This window comes from Melospiza georgiana, unplaced genomic scaffold (genome assembly GCF_028018845.1).
Source record: "Melospiza georgiana isolate bMelGeo1 unplaced genomic scaffold, bMelGeo1.pri scaffold_29, whole genome shotgun sequence".
NCBI classification, from domain to species: Eukaryota; Metazoa; Chordata; class Aves; order Passeriformes; family Passerellidae; genus Melospiza; species Melospiza georgiana.
Window position 1 is genome coordinate 10158039 of NW_026652215.1, and position 18247 is coordinate 10176285.

General features: G+C 49.7%; 1 protein-coding gene across 1 annotated transcript; it reads left to right on the forward strand.

Annotated features, from left to right (window-relative positions):
* The first annotated feature begins 13702 nt into the window (after positions 1-13702).
* LOC131096428 (olfactory receptor 14A16-like) lies at positions 13703-14683 on the forward strand. The gene has a single exon (XM_058044766.1). It carries the CDS (start codon positions 13703-13705, stop codon positions 14681-14683), a length of 981 nt encoding a protein of 326 aa, XP_057900749.1.
* The last annotated feature ends 3564 nt before the right edge of the window (positions 14684-18247 follow it).

Here is an 18247-nt window from a genome sequence, read left to right on the forward strand (position 1 = left end):
TTCATGAGCTAGCAGAGTGGAAGAAGTTTGGGGAAATACTGTGGGATACAGTGTTAGACGATGATAAGTCAGCAAAGAAATTAGGAAAGTTATGGTGGATGGTGTATAACAGGTTACTTCAGCAGGTCTCTGAGAGAAAGGCAGCAGAAAGGGCGACAGAAGCTCATAAGAGGAATATAGGGTATGGTCGTGAGGATGATCCCCTGGCACCTTCTGTAACTAAGGTACTTATGCCTAAAAGTCCCCAGCAAAGTGATGTGGAGGATTTTCCTATAGGCGCAGTGGAACCGTCTGCACCTTTCCTATCAGAGGGGGAGGGCGAGTCGGATGGTGGGGGTAAGAGCAAACCAGCTTTGCCTCCGCCACCAGCTTCAGGCGGGTCGGATGGTGGGGGTGGGAGCAAGCCAGCTTCGCCTCCGTCGCCAGCCTTGCCTCCGCCACTTCCCCTCAGCAAACCAGCTCCGGTTATAGCTTCGGCGGGGGGGCCGCTTTCCCCGTGCCAGCTGGCTCCAGCAGGGGGGCCGCTTTCCCCGCGCGAGCCGGCTTCGCTTGAGCCGGCTCTGGTTTCACTGTCAGCTCCAGCGGGGGGGTTGCTTCCCCCGCGCGAGCCAGCCTCTGCTTCACCGCCCCCCCCGCGCGAAAACTTGGTGTCTGCACCGAAGCGCCAGCAGCATAGCACCCTTAAAGAGTCAGATCCCATCCCAGGGGCACACCGTGATCCATGGGGGGAGATGGCTAAACAGAGGAGGGAAGCTTGGACTGCTTTGGCAAAAGAAGTAATGCAAATGGGGGATGGTGAAGCGGTGGAAATAGCTTCTAGTCTTGCATGTCCAGTTACATACACACCACAGTGTGATGCACAGGGGAAGCTTACGCATAATATAGCAGAATATACTCCCTTAGATTGGAAGCTGTTAACTCAGCTACGTTCTACGGTTAGTCAGTTTGGAGTAAAAAGTGAACGTGTTAGGCAAATGTTAGATTATCTTTTTAATACTCAGGTTTTATGTCCAAATGATTTAAGAGGAATAGTTCGGTTGATATTCACTCAGCATGAGCAGGTATTGTTTAACGCACCATGGCAAGCTTTGGTTAATGAGTCGGTTGCTGTACAACGAGCCCAGGGAGACCCATTACATGGGGTGACAGTAGAGGAGCTGATGGGCTTAGGGGCATATTTGCGTAGAGAGGCACAGATGATATCGGGAGCAGATAAACTTAGAGAGTCCATGAGGTTAGTGCGTGCTGCAATAGACATGGTTAAAGAGCCAGGAGGGTTACCGGGTTATATGGGTATTAAGCAAGGAAGGGAAGAATCATTTGGAAATTTTATTGATAGAGCAGCTACTGCTATAGATCGTGCAGGTGTTGCAGACTACATGAAGGGGGCACTATTGAAGCAGTGTGCCTTGCAAAATAGCAATCCAGCAACACAAAGAGTGTTAGCTACTTTAGGGGCAAATTGGACTATTGAGGAAGCATTAGAGCGAATGGCATTAATGCCAAAAGCTTCACAGGCATTTATAGCAGAAGCCCTAAAGGAGTTAGGATTAGGGTTGCAAAAGCAAGCAGAGTCTACTCAGAATCAGGTGTTAGCTGCTCTTGCTCCTCTCCGAAGCGGCTCACTGGCATTCACACAAGGAGGTTCAAAACCATTCATCAAGTGTTACCGATGCAGCAATGAGGGACAGACACAAGTTGCCGCCGTGACATTGGAGACACCAGCTGCTGCCGTAACATCGTTGCCACCTCCTGTCTGCAACCCGCAAAAACAGGGAGCCTCGGCTTGGACTTATCAGCAGCAGTAGACGTCACACTAATGACGAACCAGCCTGAGAGGATACCCACTGGAGTGAAGGGTCCTCTTATATTAAATGGACAAACATGTGGAGCATTATTGCTGGGACGTTCCTCTATAACAATGTTGGGATTATTTGTTTTGCCTGGTGTTATTGATGCGGACTTTACAGGGGAAATACAAATCATGGTTTACACCCTTTATCCTCCGATTAAAATTACAAAAGGACAACGCATTGCACAATTGGTACTACTGTCACAAATGACATCAGGAATACAATCATTTACTGGGCAAACACGGAATGAAAAAGGTTTTGGCTCTACTGGTGTTACACTTTTGACTGTGGATTTACAAAATAGACCAAAGCAAAAGGTTGAAATTACTTATGGGCATCAAAGCATAACCCTTTATGGATTTTTGGATACAGGAGCAGATACTAGCATCATTTCTCCAGAAGCGTGGCCACAACATTGGCCCCTATTCCCATCATCAAACATGCTGACAGGAGTGGGAGGATTTACATTGGCAAGCGGGTCGCCGTCTTTGTCTGTGTGCATTGAGAATCAACAAATATCTGCTGTGTTTTCAATTGCTCAATTGCCTCCTACAGTTTCCTGCTTAATTGGAAGGGACATTTTAACACAATTGGGAGTGGTGTTAACTAATCAGCACCCTTTGGGGTAATTGCCATTGCTTGGACTTTCCCCATTCCACTCACCTGGAAAACGGATACACCGGTGATGGTTAAGCAATGGCCATTAAAAGGGGAAAGTCTTATGCATGCCCATGAATTGGTAAAGGAACAATACACACAGGGATAGCTTACAAACTCTGGAATTGTTAGCATTAGTATGGGCGGTGTCCAACTTACGGGAGCCTTTAAATGTGGTCACAGACTCTATGTATGTTGCAGGAGTAGTCAAACAAATAGAGGAAGCAGCAATTAAGGAAGTGAATAATAAACGATTGTATGAGTTACTGATACAGTTAAGGAAGGCTTTATGAGAAAGAAATGCAGCATATTCTGTGATTCATATTAGGAGCCATAAGTGGTCTGAAGGTGTAGGAGAAGGGAATGAACGTGCAGATAAATTGGTTACCCTACCCATTGATAATTCTTGTCCTATTGACAAGCACACATTGGCCAGAGAAGCACATAGTAGATATCATCAAAATGCAAGAGGTTTAGCAAAACACTTTGAGCTGAGTTTGTCAGAAGCCAAGGCCATTGTCAGAGCATGTCCAACATGTAGTTATCATAACGGTGGGATAGGTCTAGGCATCGGGGTTAATCCTCGAGGTTTAAAAATAAATGAGAAATGGCAAATGGATGTTACACACATAGCCAGATTTGGTAAAGTCAAGCATGTGCACGTCACCATAGATACATATAGTCATTACATATGGGCTACTGCTCAGGCAGGAGAAAAAGCTATACATGTTATCAGACACCTGTTAAGTTGTTTCGCTGTTATGGGAGTTCCAAAGAGTATCAAAACCGATAATGGTCCAGCTTATGTAAGTGCTAGGGTTGGGAAATTTTTGAATCAGTGGTCTGTTAAGCACGTGACAGGTATTCCACACTCTCCTACTGGACAAGCAATAGTGGAAAGAGCAAACGGTACCCTTAAGCAGTATATTGAAAAACATCAAGATTTGGCAGATCCACAAGCATGTTTGGCTAAGGTTTTATATGTGATTAACCATTTATGCATTTTTGGGGAAGATGATACCCCTCCTGCAATGAAACATCATCCAAGGTCAGGTCAGGAAAAATACTAAGGAAACAGAGGTCTGGGTTAAGTATAAGAACCCGAGTACAGGATTATGGGAGAAACCTGCAAAAGTATTATATTTGGGTCGGGGGTATCTTTGTGTTTCCTCACCTACAGGGCCTTTGTGGGTACCTGCTAAGTGGACTAAACCTGTTTTTGATGCAGCCTCTGGTGGATCGCCTTACGGAGGAGGACAGGGAGCGACTGGGGAAGAAACTGCTTCTAGTCCTACGACCACTACTGTTACAATTGAAGGGGTACTCGGAAGCGGTGGACAGAGCACTGACACGTCACTATCGGACAGCCCGGGAGTTGATTGGTTTCATTGACTCATTATCAACTTTTCGCTTAACAAATCCAGCGAAACTACATTGCCTTGACTGTCACAATCCACATTGTGCTGCCTGGATAGCTCTACGTTGTGGGGGTTGTGAAAGAACTTTTTGGATAGAACAATCATTATTACGGGATTTGTGGTGTCACACTTGTGAACACGAGCACACGTGGGGCAAAAGCTGGCAAGATGAATTAAGGAGACAAACAGGGCAAAACGCATATATAGCTTTAAATCTTTATGAGTCTCCTGAACAGAAGGTTCTTGCTTATTATCGATGGGAAATACAATGTATTGTGAATAGAATTAAGGTTCAAAGTAAATCACGTATAGTTTCTATAAGGTGTAGGAAATTAGTGCCTTTAACACAGCATTCAATTGTAGGACCCTTCAAAGGGGATCCTGATAGAGCATTAGATTGCTGCATTGACAAGTTGCAAAAATTGAGTTTGCAAGTGGCAGGACCAGTAAAATCAGGAGCAGTAAGATTGAAGACAGATAAGAAAAAGAAGGCAAAAAGGGAACGGTCTCATTTGAATAAGGATATCAGTGATTGCTAATTATTTTCTATGATTAGAACAATTTTACAGTTGTGGGACCCTCAGGAGAATATAGTTGTTGAGGAGGATAACGAACAAGAACTACAATTACGAAATAAGATACGCCTTGTATTAAAGAAAGAGCTTGAACTATTAGTCTCATATAGTAAAAAAGCTGAAGAGGCTTTGCGATCACCACCATTGAATTGGTTGCATTGGGTTGAAGAACCAGACTTTTATACTGGTCCTTACTTACATTCGCTTCCTTGTTATGTTTGCAAAAAGGATAAAGATAAATGCTATGCATGGGTAGCTTTGCATTGTGCAGATTGTAATCAGGTTTATTGGTATTCACAGAGGTCACTAGGATATTTATGGTGTGCACCTTGTTCTGGAAAGTGGATTCGAAATTTTATCTGGGTTAGAGCTCTTGAACAAAGTACTGGCCTGCCAGGACGGACAGGATTACAGCTTTTTGAGAGTGCAGAACAAGTGGTTATAGCATATCTTAGGTGGAAGTTGCAGGAAAACCTTAGAATATTTGAAATTAATAAAGCCTCACGCATCATAGCAGCTCGCTGTAAAGCTGATTTGCCTTCAAACTTATCTCATGCTATACTTGTGAGCAAGGATGCTGATTTAGAATTAGATCAGTATATTCAAAAATTGACTCAGCCTTACAATAGACAATCTAGCAAACCAGGGAAAAGACAGCGAAGAAAGGAAAAACAAAGCAAGCAGAAGGAAGCAAGGGAGAAGCAAAGCAAGCAGAAAAAAAAATGAGGTTTGTTCTTGTTATACTGCTCCATGCTGTAGCAAGTGAAGCAGTAGGAATAACACACTTTAGTCAACCAAGGGAAAATTTATGGGTGACACTTGCTAATCAAACTAACCAATCATCACTTTGTCTTAGTCTTGGAGGAGTCACTAACCCATTTCGAACATGCCTGGTGGGACTTCCAGTGTGGTCTCCTGGAGAATTTTGTAGTTTGATAAACAATCAAACCTTATGTATGTCTAACATGTCAAACATCACATTGCTGGTGCAACAAGGGTATACTGCAGGTCAGAGTGATGGCTATCGTCAATGCTTACTAATCCAATCACTTAACACCTCTTTGCATTCTCCTCCTGAAGAACTGGATCTTTTTGGAAGTACAAATGCCAGCATATCTAACACTACAGCTGGCGGATAGTTTAGCTTCAAACTTTCGGGTGCTCAGAATTTAAACCAACCTAAAGAAACATGGGCTACCCTAGATTCATCCCTGAATGTGAGTTAATTCTCTCCACAGCATTACAGTCAATGTAACGGCACAAATATCACAGCACCAATGAAATTACCCACAGGAATATTCTTGATTTGTGGAGACAGGGCGTGGAATGGTATACCAGCTAAACCACAGGGTGGACCCTGTTTTTTGGGAAAATTGTCACTGTTTCATCCTAATGTGTCCTTGCTAATGCAGCTGAGTCAAAATTCAAACAGGAAAAAACGTAGCATACACGACTTAGACTGCAGCCAGATAGGGGATCCACGGTTTTGGGGCACATTCAAACAGGTGGTGGTTTCAACTATCTTGCCAGGAGGATCTGCCAATAAAGCCATGAATTTAGCAAAACAATTAGGATGCTGGGCAAGGGATGAGCTGAACAAGACATCACAAATTCTAGACATGTTAACTGCAGATGTGCAAAGTGTTAACCATGCTGTTTTGCAAAATAGAGCTGCTGTAGATTTTTTGCTCTTAGCACAAGGGCATGGATGTGAAGAGTTTGAGGGAATGTGTTGCATGAATCTGTCTGATCACTCGGTGTCCATTCACACTAAGATAAAAGAACTGCAACAGGGACTTCACAAACTTAAGAAAGAAGACGGTTTAGGAATTGACGAATGGCTTAAAGGCTTAGGACTTGGACCGTGGCTGAGGAACCTTGTGATCTATGCTATAGGACTTTTGGGTGTAATTTTACTGTTTTTGCTTATTTTGCCTTGTATCTTTAACTGTATTCAAAACATGGTCAGCCGTACAATAGCAAAAACATGGCAAACTAATCTCCTTGCTCAAGAAGAAAACGGGGGAAATGTGGAGACATTTATTCATAATTGGTTAGCTGAGAAAGGCCATACTGACATAATGCCGCTGGTTAAGCTGAAGGAAGAAAGTCAGCAGTCAGCAAGCTGAAAGGAAAGGTCAGCAGTGACCTTGCTGCAACATGAGGATAGGGAGTAGAGATTAATCCTGAATATATCCTGAGAATATGTAGAAAGTATCAAAAGTAGAACCATAGGAATGTAGAAGAAGGCGTAGGTGCTGATATGTAACTGACCAATCCTGAGCTCAACTTTTGCAATATGTATGAAGCTCATTATTAACTGTATTTAACCCGCCGTACTGATCAATAAAATTGAGCCTGTGATGATCAAATTGATGTCCTGGTTCCCTTCCGTCGACACCGGAGCTCGCCCCCGCCTCCTTCAAGGCCCTCCTGGGCTCGGGCTGGTGCTCAGTGCTGGGTGCGGCTCGTGTGCTGGCCCCGAGAGGGGCCTGTTTGCAGCCTGGGGTGCTGAGGAGCACGCGGGAAATGTCACTGCAAGGTAGGTGTTGATCAGCCCAGTGCTTCCTTTGTGCTGTGCCTTACACCGCTGTTTGGTTTTGTTCTGCCTTTAGAGCCTGCCTGTGAAGAGAAGACCCAAGATCCTCGGCCTAAGCAAGGGATGGAACAGCACAGACTGCTGAAAAGATTCCAGCTGGTCTCAGGGCCCAGAGAAAGCCAAAACTGTTTAACTTGGTATTTGGTGGTCCATGTCTGTATAAAAGAATGCTCTAAAATGTCAGCTTCCAAGAAAATGTCCTAGGTTGACCTTTCCTGTGCTGGTGAGAGTCCTTAAAACCCAGCCTTCTCCTGACCTCTCTGCTGTTGCAGTTCCACAGACAGAGGCTGTCTCTTATCCTGCTCCAGTGGGCAGGCTGGTGTTCATCAATCTCCAGGACAGCAGTGCCCCATCCCACATCACTGTGACCTGGGAAGGCAAAATCCATCACTCCAAATGTTCCCCCTTGTTCGTTCTTGCCAGACATTTGACACTGGCACTGGAGTTTGCTGCTGGTTGCTGCAGGAAAAGAGAAAACCCTGTGACATTTTGGGGCAGATGGAACCAAGGAAACCCCTGTGACACTGTGGGGCCTGATGGAACCACGGGTCCTTTGTGACACAGAGGGGCCACATGGAGCCAAATATCCATTGTGACAGTTTGGGATCTCATGGAACCCATTGTTCATTGCAACAATGTGGATCCCAGGAGACCATGGTGTTGCTTGTTGTTTATGCAAAGCTTTTGCATTAATCATGGAATCATGGAGCCCATTGTGACACAGCAGGGCCCTGTGGAACCAAAGGGCCATGGTGACACTTGGAACTAAGGATACCACTGTTGAGTACCGAACCTCGCGGAATCAAAAGTCCATTGCCACAAAGCAAGGCCTCATGGAACCATGGAGTGCAAAGGTCTAGAACATTTTCTGCACAGTTCTGCCTTGGGTGAGGGAAACGTTATTGTTGACAGCCTGGTCTTGGCACACCCCTGAGCAGTGTGTCTGTTTTCATTGGGGAAACTCAGGAGTTTTAGATTGCTTCAAAAAATACACAAAGGGAAAACCCCTCTTAGGCTGAGTGCAGCCAGCTCTCCAAGCACAGCAGGTCCCAGGGGAGTGAGGACAGACAGGATGGGGCTGGGCAATGTGGAGCAAGGTTGTCCACACGGGGTCAGAGCTCAAGGCACAGCTTCTGTGATCAGGCTGGAGCTCCTGAGGAGAGACCCTGGGTCAATATCAATCACAGAATGCTGCAATTGTCTCTGCTCCACAGAGAGCAGTACCAAAATACATCCTTTAAAATAGGAGTGCATTTTTTTAGAAGCTCTTTGAAATATTTCTCCATAACTGGAGTAGGAAACCTAGTAACCTAGGATAGCCAAGGACACTGTGGCAGCTTCAGGCCCAAAAAGTGCAAACAGCGAATTGAGGAGAGCAGACTTGGGAGGATGGGACTTCACAACCTGAAGCTGTAATTAGACAATTAACCCAAATATGTAAATGGACCTAAACCTATAAAAATGTGAAAACGTGTGACCCATTGTCCATCTTGGGTGTACCCTCAGCCAGGGTCTTGTACTGCCCCGGATGTATCTTTGAAGGCCTTTTAATAAATCCCTACTTTATTCCTGTAACACTACCCAGCCTCTGTTCTAGGCAGTCTCTCAAGGCATCAAGGCCTGGCTGGCTGGGACACCTGGGGGCCACCTGACAGGTCCAGCTGACCCTGGCATGTCGAGGGCTGCTGCTCATCGGCCCTGGAGCACTGGGGCTCTGGGCTCTCCTTCCTGTGGACAGAACTGTCCTTCTTCTCCAGGTGTCCATGGCCAAAATCAGGATTCGTCCTCCAGATTTCCATATACGCAAAGATTGTTCCCAGATGAAATCTGCCAGGACAGACAGATCTGGCTGGCTTGGCCACCCAGGGGCCACCTGTTATCTGCCTTTGGAACACTGGAACCATGTGCTTTTCTTTCTTATGGCAAAAAAGCACCTTTCACATCCAGGCACCCATGGGCAAAGTTGGGAATCCACCTCCAGAATTCCCTATATCCAGGGATTTCTCCCAGACAAAAGCTGCCAGGAGAGACAGCTCTGGCTGGCCTTGGTTTCCAAAGAGCTGTCTCTCATCTGCCTTTGAAACACTGAGGCTCTGTGCTTTCCTTCCTAATGAAAAGAATTCTTCTTCCTGTCCTGGTGCCCACAGCCAAAACTGAGATTCCACCTCCAAAATTCCCTACATCCAAGGATTTCCCCAGATGAAAGGTGTCAGGAAAGACAGATTGGGCTCTCTTGCCCATGGGTAGTCACCTCTTGTGTTCTTCCAAGAAAGTTGGACTACACACTTTTCTTTCCTATGGGAAAAACCATCCATTTTGATCAAGTACCCTTGGCCAAAGTGGGGAATCCTCCTCCAGAATTCCCTATATCCAAGGATTCCTCCATGATGAAAGCTGCCAGGACAAACAGGTCTGGCTAGCTTGGCCTCTCAGGAGCCTTCTCTCTCTGCTTCAGCCCCTGAAACACTTGGCCTCTGTGCTTTCCTTCCTGTGGAAAAAAACATCCTAGATATCATAGATATATGCAGAAATGGCCAAAATTGGGATTCCACCTGCAAAATTCCCTATATCCAAGGGCTGCTTTCAGACAGAAGCTGCCAGGACAGAGAGGTTTGGCTGGCCTTGGCCTCTGATGGCCGCCTCTCTTCTGGTCCTGAAACACCAGTGTTCTGTGCTTTCCTTCCTATGGATAAGAACCGTCCTTCTTCCCCATGCATCCATGTCCAAAACTGGTATTCTCCCTCTAAAATTTCCTATATCCAGAGATTGCTCCCAGACAAAATCTGCCAGCACCGTCTAATCTGGCTGCTCTTGGCCTCTGATGGCTGCCGCTCATCTGTCCCTGGAACACTGGGGCTCGGTTGTTTCCTTCCTATGGACACCACTGGGACACTGTGAGGACCTGGTGGAAGCATGGAGACCACTGTGACACTTTGGGGCTTCATGGAACCAAGAGACCACCACGGCTCTGTGGGGCCTCGTGGATCCATGGATACCATTAGGACCCTTCAGGGCCTCATGCAACCAAGGGGCCACTGTGACACCTCAGGGACTCATAGAATCAAGGGACCACTGGGACATTGTGGGGCCCATGGAATGAGAGGAATATGGAACACATTTGGCTGATTTGGCCTTCCAAGGGGGACCTGACAGGTCTGGCAGATCTTGGAATGTCAAGGGCTGCCTCTTATCTCCCCATGAAACACTGGGGTTCCATGCTTTCCTTTCTATGGAAAGAACTGTCTCTCTTTTCAGACACCCATGGACAACATTGGTACTCCACCCTAAAAAATGCCCTGTATGCAAGGGAAAGATACCCAGAAAAAAAACTACCAGCTCTGGCTGGCCTTGGCCTCTGGTGATCACATCTCATGTACCTCGAAGCAACAGGGCTCTATGCTTTCCTTCCTATGAAAAAGAACCATCCTTCTTGTCCAGGGGCCATAGCAGAAATTGGAATTTGGCTGAAAAAAAATCCATCTATCCCAGGATTACTCCCAGAAAAAAGCTGCCAGTACAGACAGCTCTGCCCCGCCTTGGCCTCTGCTGATATTCTTAGACTATGAACAGAATGTTTTCATCTGAAAACACCTTGTAGAGAGCCCAGAGATCTCCCAGGCTGGGGTTTGCAGGCCTCAAGAGCATAACCAATATGTGAAGGCTGAGGGCGCAGGGCACAGTTGTGAAGAGATTGAGGACAGAACAGTAGAGACCTGGAAGGGCTGGAAAGGTGGATTCAGAAATGGAGGAGCTTTTTCTCCACAGTGGGAAAGAGCCAGACAGAGACATTATACCACAAATGCAGAAGGGGCCCAGACTGAACATGAGGAGACAGAAATTTCCCTCCCCGGGCAGGGCTGTGGTGCAACACATCTCCCAGAAGGAGTCTGGGTCAGCCCAAGGCTTTGTGTGGGAAGGCAGAGGCAGGCAGGAGGCAGAGCTGTCAGCAAAGGAAGGGCCCAGCCAGGTGGGGCAGCCGGGGGATGCCAACAGCCTGCAGGGACAGAGGCGCAGGGCAGGGACACCGTGGGACAGCCTGGGCTGCACAGGGCACAGGGATGGGCAGCAGCTGCAAGACAGCCCTGCCAGAGCCAACTTGGGCAGCACTTTGGCCATGGCTGCTGGGCCTGGACCTGAGGCAGGAGCAGGAGACAAGTGACCCTTGCAGGGCTGGGGCCTCATTGCCTCCTTGTCCCTGCTCAGCAGCCTGGCAGGGGCCGCCCCATGCTCCTGCCCTTGCCATTGCACATCCCCACATGCCAGTGCCCATCCCGGGAAGAGCCCTGAGCAAAGAGGGAGGGACAGGATCTGCCTGGCCAGGGGCTGGGGCTCAGGCCTTGGCCCTTGGCATTCCTGAAACACATCCAGCTTTGCTCAGCACCAGAGACACCTTTGCCTTGTTTGTGCCCAGCTGCCATCACTGCCACCAGTGTTCTGCTCTACCTGGAATTTGGGGACACTTTCTGAGTTGTGTCCTTCAGTGGGACCCATTAAAACTTGAAGAAACTTTGGAGTCTAAATTTAATTTTGCGTTCTTGAGAAGTTTTCTGAAGATGCTCTCAGGGACTGAGTCTGATGTAAACAACACCAAATCCCCAAGAGGCTCATTATAGTCCTTGTGCTGGGTCTGTGCTGCTGAGGTTTAAGGGAACAGCTCTTCCCAGGACCAGCTCCTCTCCCAGCCCAGCAGGGCTGAGGGCTCTTCCTGCAGGCACTGAGGGGACAGGAGCCAGGCAGAGACAGGCTGAAGGCAATCAGGATTGGGAAGACACTGAGCTGAGACTACACTTGGGGAAAGATCTTCACAGCCCTGTGCATGGTGAGTGTGTGGGTGCAGGGCAATGTCCCCTGTGCTCCTGGAGGGATCTCCTGGAGCTGACCCAGGACAGGACTGATGTGACTGTAAGTATGGCTCTGCTGCTCTTTCTGCTTTGGGGGAGTATGTACTGCAGAGCGGGGCTGCCATGGGCACGGTCAGAGGGACAGGACAGGATGGCTCCTGCTGCCAGGGACGGCTACAGGGGGTGAAGCTGAGGCTGCAGCCAGGGCTGCTCAGAGCTCCAGCCCATGACCCAGCTCATTTCTGAGGGGAATTTTCATGAGCTCATTCAGGACAGGAGTTTCCTGCTTGGGTCTCTGCTTTCCTGAATGTGTGCTCCAACTTTTCCCTGGCTCAGCTAGGGGAAATAGAAACTCAGCTGTGCAGGGTAGAGCAGGGGCTGAGACACTTAAACCATCACCCTGAGGATTTCTGGGCACCTCAGCAAGTGCCTGCACCTGCCCAGCCTCCAGATCCATGCAGCATCACCTTTCCATGGTGCCCAGGCTGGGGAGGCTGTTCTTTAATCCCTGCAGGGCCAAGCAGCTGCAGGGCAGAGCTGGCCCAGGGGCTGGGCTGGGCTCTGGCAGCTCTGGCAGGGAAGGAGCCCGGGATCACAGGAGCAGCTGGGGCTGGGATAGCTCCAGCAGCAGAGCCCTGGGCAGGCAGGGAGGGAGGCAGTGCTGAGGGAAGCCCTGCTGCAGGGCAGATGTGGCACCTGCTGGGCCTGCCCTGCAGGACAGACACTGCCCTGAGCAGCACAGCTCTTGTGTCCCCTCACAGCCAGCACAGCCCTCAGCCCAGAGGCTTGGGGCCCTCAGTCCCTCCTGGGCCGGTAGAGCAGCCCCAGAGATGAAGGGCATCTCTGCGGCCATGTGCCCATTCCCTGCTGACCAAGGCCTGAGGGCCACTGTCCTGCCCTGCTGTTGCCTGGCAGGGGCTGGGCAGGGCTGGGTAGGGAAAGGCTTTTCCTCAGGCCCGGCTCTTTCTCTCTCCTTGCCTTTCCCAGGTGCTGCTGGCATTGCTGAGGGGCTCTCTGCAATGGCAGTTCCAGCTGCAGGGCCAGGCCCAGCCCTTGGGCTCCTCCTGTGCAGGCTGAGCACAGCAATGGGGTGTCCCAGCTCCCTGTGCCCGGGGAGCTCTGGGCAGGGCAGCCTGGGAGGCTGGCAATGAGCCCACTCTCCTGACTCTGGGAAAGGCAGGAGCCACTCTGTGTGTCAAGGATCCCTCTGCTCTCAGCTGTGTCTCCTGGCTGTCCAGGGTAACACAAGAGTGGATTTCAGACAGGTGCAAGTGCAGGGCAGCTGGAACAGGGGAGAGGGACAGAGCAGCTCTCCTCAGTCTGCACTAAGCCTCAGACAATCCTCCTGCCTCCCTGGAGAATCTGTTCTCCCCAGGTGCAGCAGAATTCCTTGTTCTGCCTTCTGTTATCCCCATCCCTTCACCCAGGCAGCTCCTCTGATTTAGCTGAACATTCTTTATCCAAGTCCCAACACCGGGACTAGCCCCTGCCCTCACTGTTCCCCTGCACTGGCTGGGGTTCAGGGCTGACTCCCAACAGTCCTGCAGGCCAAGGTCCATCTCCTCACACAACATTGGCCAGCAGCAATCAGGGCTCCAGCAACAGAGCTGAAGGAAGGTCTCTGAGACATGGTCAGGGGGAGGTGTTTAGTGGCACGAATGGGTCTATGAGAAACGGCTTTGCCTTTTCTGTGAGAAATCTCCCCTCAATTATCACTGCAATTCCTTCTTCAAAAGGTTCCAATGTCCGGAGACAGCAAATGTCCAACAGCAGCTCCATCAGGCACTTCCTCCTGCTGGCATTGGCAGACACGCGGCAACAGCAGCTCCTGCACTTCTGCCTCTTGCTGGGCATCACCCTGGCTGCCCTCCTGGGCAACGGCCTCATCATCAGCGCCATAGCCTGCAGCCACCACCTGCACACGCCCATGTTCTTCTTCCTGCTCAACCTGGCCCTCAGCGACCTGGGCATGATCTGCACCACTGTCCCCAATGCCATGCACAATTCCCTCTGGCACACCAGGGTCATTTCCTACACGGGATGTGCTGCACAGGTGTTTTTCTTTATCTTCTTCCTTGCAACAGAATTTTCCCTTCTGACCATCATGTGCTACGACCGCTACGTGTCCATCTGCAAACCCCTGCACTATAGGACCCTCCTGGGCAGCAGAACTTGTGCCCACATGGCAGCAGCTGCCTGGGCCTGTGGCTTTCTCTATGCTCTCATGCAAACAGCCAATACATTTTCCCTGCCCCTGTGCCATGGCAATGCGCTGGACCAGTTCTTCTGTGAAATCCCATACATCCTCAAGCTCTCTTGCTCCAAATACTACCTCAGGGAACTTGGGCTCATTGTGGTTGGTGCATCCTTAGGTTTTGGTTGTTTTGTGTTCATTGTTTTTTCCTATGTGCAGATCTTCAGGGTTGTGCTGAGGATCCCCTCTGAGCAGGGACAGCACAAAGCCTTTTCCACCTGCCTCCCTCACCTGGCGGTGGTCTCCCTGTTTCTCAGCACCTCATTTTTTGCCTACCTGAAACCCCCTTCCATCTCCTCCCCATCCTTGGATCTCGCCCTATCAGTTCTGTACTCAGTGGTGCCTCCAGCCCTGAACCCCCTCATCTACAGCCTGAGGAACAAGGAGCTCAAGGCTGCAATGGGGAGACTGATGACTGGATGGTTTCAAGAACATTTAACTGGTTGCAAATTTCTTGAAGTCGCGTGTAGTAAAAGTCATCCTTGATAGTTCTTGTTGGTTTGGTGGTTGCTATGTTCTCTTCTTTCCTTTGTTTCATTTTTTTAATAATGTCCATAAAGAAATGTCATTGGTTGTGCCTCATTTCATTTATTTTCCCTCCATATTTGCTGTGGCTCACAAACTGTACCAATGCAGAGCTAAAGTCTTGGTGACATTAAAGGAGCTAAAGGATCTGCCAACAGAATTTTCACCAGAGATGCCCCTTTTGTTGCGTTCTCTGGAGCTGCAGCAGCAATGTCTGTGTGCAGAGCTGGAAAAAGATCAGGGCTGGCCCAGCAGTTGTTCCCAGCAGCAGCACTTGGTGTTGCCAGGGCTGCTGCCGTGGCCCTGCCCCGCTGCCCTGGTGGCCCTGGTGTTACTGCAGGGCCTGAGTGCTCTCAGGGCCGGGCACAGCCCTGGGGGTGGCAGTGCCAGGGCTGCAGCAGGGACAGGTCATGGGCACTGCTGGGGCAGCATTGACGCCTCAGCCCAGGGCCTGGGGGCTCCAGGCTCCTTGCCCAGGCTCTCTCAAGAACACACCCAGGCCAATGCTCAGCACAGAAAAGCCCCGTGAGCAGCCCCAGGCTGGCTGTGGGCAGGCTGGGGGCAAACAGCATGGCTGGGGCTCTGCAAGGGCCCTGGGGAAAAAGGGAAGGAGCAGAAGAGCAGCAGGGACTGATCCATCCCCAGTGTGCTGCACAGCCCAGGGCAGCGTCCCAGAGCGTCCTGATGGAGCTGCCAACAACATCCCCCCTCTGCAGCCCTGGCCTCTCCCCCAGCTCACACAGGTGACCAATCCTTGCAGGCACAGACACGGCAGCACTGGCTCAGCAGCCCCTGTTTGCATTGCACAGAGCAGGGGGAGCACCCCCATGCTGTTGGTGTGGGGACATGAACCTGAGGGAGCACAAATGCCATCAGCCCCTGGGGCCAGCAAGGGCTGGGGGACACCAAGGAAACAACTCAGGTTTGTCACGGCCAATGCAGTCAGCCAGAAAATTTGTTCCCATCAGCTGGGAGTTTTCTTTCCCACTGCAGACGCTGTTGCAACTGCTCCATGGGTGGTTTCACAGTGTGCCAGAAGCAGCAAGGTTGGAAAAGACCTTGGAGATCATCAAGTCCAACCTGTGTCCTGACACCAACTTGTCTCCCTGAGCCTCCTCTTCTCCAGGATAAACAACCCCAGCTCCCTCAGCCGCTCCTCACAGGACTTGTTTTCCAGAACCCTTGGCAGCCTTGCTGCCTTTCTCTGGACACGCTCCAGCCCCTCCATGGCCTTCCTAAATTGGGGGCCCAGAACTGGACACAGCACTCGAGGTGTGGCCTCATCAGGGCTGAGCACAGGGGAAGAATCACTGCCCTACTCCTGCTGGCCACACCATTTCTGATCCAGGCCGGGAGCCATTTGCCTTCTTGCCGACCTGGGCACAGAGCTGGCTCAAGTCCAGCCTGCTGTCCATCAGTGTCCCCAGGTCCCTTTCTGCCTCACCAATGTCCCACCCTTGGCCATCATGTGGGTGTGCTGTGATGGCACTCAAGGTGATCTGTTCCATAACCTTGCCAGGCACCCAGGGCAGGCTGACAGGCCTGGAGTTCCCCAGCTCCTCCTTCCAGCCTTTCTTGGGGTTGGGCTCACATTGGCTTTGCCAGTCCTCTGGGACCTCCCTGCTGAGCCAGCACTGATGATAAATGATGGAGAGCAACTTGGGGAGCTCATCCACCAGTTCCCTCATCCCCCTGGAATGAATCCCATCTGCTCCCAGAGACACCTGTGTGCATCTGTGTGGCTCAGCAGGTCCCCAGCTGCTTCCTCCTGGATTACAGGGGGCTGTTCTTCTCCCTGTGCCCATCCACCAGCTCAGAAGAGCACTTTTCTTGAGGACAACTTGACTTATTCTTGAAAACTGAGGCAAAGAAGGGGTTAAGTTAACCAGTCAGCCTCCACAGCTGATGTTATAACACCCAGTCCAAAGTGGGTAAAGTGGAAAAATTGTCCCCCCTCAGAGAAGTTCCCATGGGCAGGGTGACCAGTGAGATTTGATTTGTAAATGCTCCGTTGACTGCGTCCAAAGTTAGAAACCTTAAGAAAGAATTGTGAAATTTAGTGGAAGACTGTTGCCTTTTCAAGGCATGCCGACCTGGTTCGTAGCCTGGCACGGTGGCCAAAACCCTAGGGTCACTTGGTCCATATGCTTCTGACACCAACGTGGTGGACTGCAAATGGCGTTTATTGAGGGGTCACAAGGGTTTTTATAGCTTGGGAAGTCAGTGTCATTTCCTTCTGCTCATGTCCGGCTGGGTGCGGCCAGGTACGGAGCAAAGGTCTGACTGCAGCGGGGGGTGATGTCCTGACTGACTGTACAGCCTGATTTCTTCCGCATGCATATTCCTAGCTCTCCACATTTCACCCCTTCCTCATGATTAATAAAAGTCGTATAAAGATATAAAATGTAGAGTCTACAAAATTTCATGTGTTATTAAAATTAGTATAAAATTTTAAGTGTGTTAGTAACTGGCACACCTTAAAGTAATTGTCGGCGCTTGACAAACATAATGTTAACCGTTTCTAAACGGTTTTTAACGAATAGCACCAGTTTGTTTAATATGCAAGGCCCGAAGATTAGGGTTAGTAAGATTATAGTGAGTGGGCCTATTAGGGTAGAAATCAGGGTGGTGAGCCATGGGGACCCGTTGAACCATGACTCGAACCAGTCATGTTGAGCTTCTCAGGTGATGACAGGTTGCTTGGTGGTCTCTCTCTCTTTCCTGGTAGTGGAGCGTATGGGTTGCGGGGGCATCCGATGATCCAGTCCTGCAAACAAAGTCTCACAATTCTCATGAGTTTCACTTTGAAGGTCCGGTTTAAAAGATTTGAGTGGACACCATTTAATGTCCCCATCTTTTTTAACGGCTGCATACCCGCACCCCGTAAGCACTAGTCTCCAACCTTGTTCCCACTCCCCTAGTTCATTTTTGATCACAACCCGTGGGCCTTTCTCTAATGCTCGTGTGGCCCAGTGTCTCCGGGCAGGACTGTTTGTTTCATCCCCCCTAGGGAATTGATTTAATGCTAGTAGCGCAGTTGCTAGTATGAGCGCCTGGTCCCCTGGGGGAATGGCATTGGTGAAGCCTTCTGTCTTTGCTAGTACTTCCAGTTTAGTTTTCAGAGTCTGGTTTGCTCTTTCGATGATGGCTTGTCTGGTGCTGTTGTATGGGATGCCATGTACCAAGGCGATGTTCCATTTCAAGATGAATGCTTGGACCGTCTTTGAGATGAAGTTTGAGCCGTTGTCTGTTTTGATTTGTTTTGGAGCTCCAAGCCATGCCATGGCTGTTAGCCAATGTTGGATGGTCACTTTGGAATCGGTCTTGAGATGCTGTGTGGCCACGATCATACCGCTATACGCATATACGCTAACTGCAAGCCACGCTCAGGGTCTCAACAGCTGGCATTGTGTAAAGTCTTTTTGCCATATTTCTGAGGCTTTGAGGCCTCTGGGGTTGACGCCACTTGACCACAGGAGTGACTTCTGGCAGTGGGGGCATGTGGCGACAACGTGCTTTGCGTCC